The sequence below is a fragment of the Siniperca chuatsi genome, linkage group LG13 (genome assembly GCF_020085105.1).
Source record: "Siniperca chuatsi isolate FFG_IHB_CAS linkage group LG13, ASM2008510v1, whole genome shotgun sequence".
NCBI classification, from domain to species: Eukaryota; Metazoa; Chordata; class Actinopteri; order Centrarchiformes; family Sinipercidae; genus Siniperca; species Siniperca chuatsi.
This window is the reverse complement of record NC_058054.1, coordinates 11,779,862-11,785,565: the sequence shown is the minus strand read 5'-3', so window position 1 is coordinate 11,785,565 and position 5,704 is coordinate 11,779,862. Positions and strand designations below refer to the sequence as shown.

The window sequence follows — 5,704 nt, the reverse complement described above, 5'->3', positions numbered from 1 at the left end:
TATGCGTGGAAAATGTACCTTTGGATACAGCTATGTGAGGACCCAGTTCTATTCACTCACAAAAGTCCAAAGACCAGAAAGTGGTGCACAGGGAGGTACTGGGAGAGGGGCCGGAGGAGAGAGAGAGGGGAGGAGGGAGGGTGAGGGAGTAGAGCGAGTGAAGTAAGAGCCCAGTCTTTTGGATTTCTCATTAATTCAGTGTGGCCCTCTCTTTCAGTTTTTTTAAAGCCCGCCCACTGACCATTATCAGCCAAGGCCTTATATATGCAGCCTGTTGCTGTTGTTTGTGAGTACACACTCTTTACAGAGCTCAAACCTACAGCTAGACAGCCACACTGCCACCACCATGAGAGAGTTCAAGAGCAAGCAATTCTGGAGGGCCGTTCTGGCCGAACTGGTTGGCATGACCCTTTTCATTTTCCTCAGCATCTCCACAGCTATTGGAAACAAGAACAACAGTAACCCAGACCAGGAGCTGAAGGTGTCACTGGCCTTTGGACTGGCCATCGCCACGCTGGCCCAGAGTTTAGGCCACATCAGCGGAGCCCACCTGAATCCTGCAGTTACCCTTGGGATGCTTGCCAGCTGCCAGATCAGCATGTTCAAGGCGGTCATGTACATTGTGGCCCAGATGCTGGGTTCAGCCCTGGCCAGTGGCATTGTGTATGGAGCACGTCCAAGTACCACTGATGCATTGGGGCTCAACTCTGTAAGTAAAACATTTCATATTACTGTTGTTGACAGAACATGTGACAATATGTGATTTAAAACTGGGAGCTCTAAAACATCCCACACCACTAAGAAATGTGATGCACTGCAATATGATGCAACAGTATGTATTTAAAGTGACTTTGTAGTCTAAAGTTGACCTCCCAGTGAAAACTGAGACTTTTGTGAGGAAGTAGGCACTTAATTTGGCACTGTTTGTGTTGTTCTTTGAACATTCTGTCATTGCTTATTATTGAATAGTGATGACACATGATTAAAGCACACCAGACTGCAACAGCTGAAAGAATCTGTAAATAAAAAAATGCAATGTCAACTCTTTGACATTTCTCCTTAGCTGTTTTGGTAAATGTGGGCTTTTGCATACTAAAATGCTAAAATGCTACACTTTTCTTTAATCATCTGTAATTCAGCTTACTGAAAATATTGTGAGTGATAAGACATGATATCTGCTAATGGTGGAAAAACTGCCCCATACACAGTGCACCACAGCTAAACTAACATTGAATAACAATTAATAGGTTTTCCACAAATGAAAAATGAATAAGAAATGTGGCACTTTGGAGTCTCTGCCAAATTGCTGTCAGACTTCTAGGGCAATGCCAGCAGCTGCTAAATGGGAAATGGTCATGATGGGAAAATTTCTATCTAACTTGCATAGACTGACAAGCTGTTTTGAATTCCTCTCTCGCAGCTCAACGGTGTCACTCCCAGCCAAGGTGTGGGCATAGAGCTCCTGGCAACCTTCCAGCTGGTGCTCTGTGTCATTGCAGTCACTGATAAAAGGCGGCGTGATGTCACCGGCTCAGCACCCTTGGCCATTGGCCTCTCAGTCTGCCTGGGACACTTGGCAGCTGTAAGTTGCACCTTACAAACATATCCAAAGCAGTGTAATGTTTATATAGGATTAGGCACAGTACATGTGTAAACAGGCAACAGACATGTTAGCGCTCTTGAAGTGAAAGAATTTCATGCATTTTTTTGTTTTAGCTACTACCTTCACCCATGACAGACTCTATTATACCATCAGACCAAGTATCTGAAGATATCGTCTTATGTTGTCTCTTTGTTGGTGATTACAGATCAGCTACACAGGCTGTGGCATCAATCCCGCTCGTTCCTTTGGTCCGGCTTTGATCCTGAACAATTTCACAAACCACTGGGTAAGTCGGAGAGGGAATTTCTTTACACGTGCTTCACATTTTTCTGCATGCATATTACATGTCTAGCTTAAATAATTCAATAACTCCATAACAGACAACTCCATTACCCGTGAATCCTCCTTCACAAGTTAATCAGTTATAGCCTTCTTATTGTTTTACAATTAGCCCGACTGAGATATTGACAAAAGTAAACCTTTTGAACTTCACTGGAATTTTTGTGTTATTTCTTTCTGTGATAACGATGGTTTACACATGGCAGGTGTTGACTAATGCCGATCCAGAGATTGATCAGAGTTATCCATTACAGGTGTACTGGGTGGGGCCAATGTGTGGTGGAGTAGCAGCAGCGCTCATGTACGATTTCCTGCTGTCCCCCAAATTTGACAACTTCCCCGAGCGAATGAAGGTCCTGGTCAGCGGCCCAGTGGGTGACTATGATGTTAACGGAGGCAATGATGCTACAAATGTGGAAATGACGTCAAAATAGCCACATACAGGCACAACCCCTTAGTTTCATTGTACATGTCTATATTCCTGTAAAAAAAAACTTTTGAATTTAGTGTAGGATATCAGTGTTTTTTTGCTATTTTGAAATACCAATGAGGATCGTGGTAACGGGTCACTTAGTGTCTCTTTCTAATTCACTCCTTTGTTCGACCCCACACATAAGTTTTATCCAAACTGCCGCTCAAGCATACAAGTCAAAATCTTGACAGAGCAGCATGTTGAATTTTTTTTTCCCATATCAGTATTCTATGATGAGCCATTTTTTGTATCACTTTTTATTTCTGATGGATAATGTATTGTGTACATGCTCTTGAAATGTCTCTCACTTTTTTAAGTAAATAAAACACTTGTTGTTAAGAGTTGTTACTCTATGTACTTTCTTGTTATATAGATAACAAAAGTAAATATATGATGGTGTCTGATATAGATTAAACTGTTCCTTCTCTATTCAATCAGCACTAAACAATTAGGCATACACAACACTTGAAATTATAGCTATGAACACAGAAAAAAGTATCAACACTTAACAAGTATTAGCTTGTTAAAAAGATAGAATATCCTATTAGATTGTAAAATCTGTTTCACCAAATCAAATTACAGTAGTGTATTGGAATTGAGCAGGGCTGCACAATTAATCGAAATTTAACGAAATCGCAATATGGCCAAGTGCAAAATACAAATCACAGAAGTTGCAATTTTTTGAGGTAAGGTAAAAAGGTAAAATGTGTTACAAAACAGCATTATAATGAAGTGATGTAGTGCTGCAGAGATGCCCTGGCCTACAAATCTTGTTCTCCAGATGTAAGAAAACATATTTGTTTGGTACAGACTCCAACAAATGTCACATCATCATGATTTTTCAGTGAAAATTAAAATTGTAATGCAAAAATTATCATTCCCACAAAATAATATGATTTTTTTTTTTACCATATCGTGCAGCCCTAGAATTTAGATACTTGTTATTGTGTTATTCAGACTATTTCCACATGAAAATACACACATTCATCCATGGCCAGATTAACCTTTTAGGGGGCCCCAGGGTAAAAATTTGCTGTTGGGCCTCTTCTGCCCTCCCCCAATCTCCAGTCCTCTCTGCATTGAGTATGTACCTTGTCTCCAAGTTCTTGTCAAAATACAGCACACAGCGAACCATACAAGGCCCCAGGTTTACTGTGTGTAATTTGATTAAACACTACTTTATGTATGAAAATGCACTATGTAAGCAAAATGAAAACTAAAATAATTAAAGGTCCCATATTGAAGAAAGTAAGATTCAATCTACGGAGAAATGCACACAGCCCGTATTCAGAAACTGTGCCTTGAAACAATCCGTCAGGACTTCTGTAAGGTTGTGATGTCACAACTATACAGTCACCGCCCTCAGCCATGCCACCAACACAGCCCACCCGTTTCTATTTTTTGTTGTTGTTGTTTTAACTTCATTAACAACACAACACCAAGCGGTCGCTGAGCTAGCAAGCTACAAGACAGAAACACTGCACAATCGTTTGATGTCAGAAAGTCAAAATATCATTGCACAGCTTTCCCAAGTTTTCTGGTTTTCCCTCTGATGTCCTCCATCTGCTCTGCCTCAGCTCTCGGTGATTTAACATTACGGAGTTTCCTGATGGACAGATAGCTTTACTTGTTGCTAAAGTAGCCGCTAACTACTGCTAAGTGTAACGTTAGCTGCCGTTAGTTAGTTAGCACAGTTAGTCGTGCAGCTAGCCGTGCAACTGGCTGTCCTATTAGCTTACTCTGCCCAGACTGGGCGATCAGAGCATGGGTGGTCCAAATCTCCTGTACTAGAAGTGTAAACACCAACACTCCCACGATTCTCTCAACTCACAGTCCACACTTAGCAGCCGCTAACAACAAGTCAAGCTATCTGTCCATCAGGAAACACCATAAATCACAAAAAGTTGAAGCAGAGCAGCCAAACATCAGAGGGAAGACCAGAAAATATTTTTCTCCATAAAACATGATCCAGTTTCACCAAAATCAGTGAATAAAGTTGTGTTAAAGAAGAGACAACCTCTAGGGCAAAAACTGCAATTCCTGGAATGGCCACTTGAGGCTTGCTCCTAAAAGAGACAGGAGCTAAAACGGCTTGTTTCAGACAGAGGATGAACTCAGGTGCTGTAAAACGGGCCAGTATAAGATAAATAAGGACTTTTTTTGGAACTCTAGTGAAGTCCCAGAATATAAATATAGTGTTGGAAATTAGCATAATATGTCTCCTTTAAAGTATCAAAACTAGATTTTGACACAAGGCCCCTGAACAAGACAACTTTACTGAATGTAGATGTATTGCAGAACCCGCAGTAGTTGATATTGTATTTTAGTGGTGCAAATTTCATAGCAAATTTGTAAGGTATCAAATTACCAAAAACCATTTGTCATGCAGTGAACCTGGAGTTTTTGGAGCCCATAGAGGTCTGAGGCCCCAGAGGTTTTCCCAGTTGGTTATCCAGTCTTGGATTTATCTGATAAGAAATAAGTGTACAAAGGTCTGCATTCCTGAAGATCTTGAGCCAAATCATGTAATTTATTATTTTTTCCATCATGTTTCAGCCTTTGTATTTCTCAGTGTCAGGACAATTCAACAAAATAATAAGCAAAGTTGTAATCTTGTTGCATGATGCATTAACAAAGAGGAAAACTAGACACAACCAAACCACATAAACCCAGGACCGATGACCTAAAGACAAAAGCTGTGCAGGAGAGAAAAAGGTGAGCGAGAGCTCTAGGGAGGAGGTTTCCTCACAGGAATGTCAGACAAATGATGCATGTTAAGTTTGTAAATCTGAAGAAACAGCACACATCAGCTGTTGGTGACTAGTTGACTGGAAAATTAAACACATCATCTGTAAGTCAAATGTAAACAAAAGGTCACCTCACTAAAAAATGAATAGGACCGGAACCTGCTATCACACCCAAAAAGCATGTTTCTGTATTTGGTTGTGTTGTGTGTTTTTGCAGCATGTTTTCTAAATGCTGCACATGTGTTGTCAAATGAATGTAGCTGTTTTTTTAATTTGCTTGTGTTCTGTCTATTTGCATGTGTTTTCTTATGTTGCAGCGCGTTTGCCCTTGTCAGCCACCGTAGTTTTGGATACAGATTCAGAGCAAAAAAGGCCAGGGACAGTCAGCCATTAAACACTTTGCAACACCTTTTTGATGCTCACTCTGCAACAGCTAATGGAGTGAGTTCAACTGAGTTACTGATTCACCACTACAGTATGCCTGGATGGAAAACTGCACCTGGGACTGGGACCTGGACTCTGCTGGAGATGTAACAGACAAAT

General features: G+C 40.8%; 1 protein-coding gene across 1 annotated transcript; it reads left to right on the top strand.

Annotated features, from left to right (window-relative positions):
* Window positions 1-254: 254 nt before the first annotated feature.
* On the top strand, window positions 255-2,755 carry LOC122887162 (aquaporin-1-like). Its single transcript, XM_044220117.1, has 4 exons — window positions 255-709; window positions 1,421-1,582; window positions 1,809-1,889; window positions 2,197-2,755. The coding sequence occupies exons 1-4, from the start codon at window positions 347-349 to the stop codon at window positions 2,374-2,376; spliced, it is 786 nt and encodes a 261-aa protein (XP_044076052.1). The 5' UTR covers window positions 255-346; the 3' UTR covers window positions 2,377-2,755.
* Window positions 2,756-5,704: the final 2,949 nt, after the last annotated feature.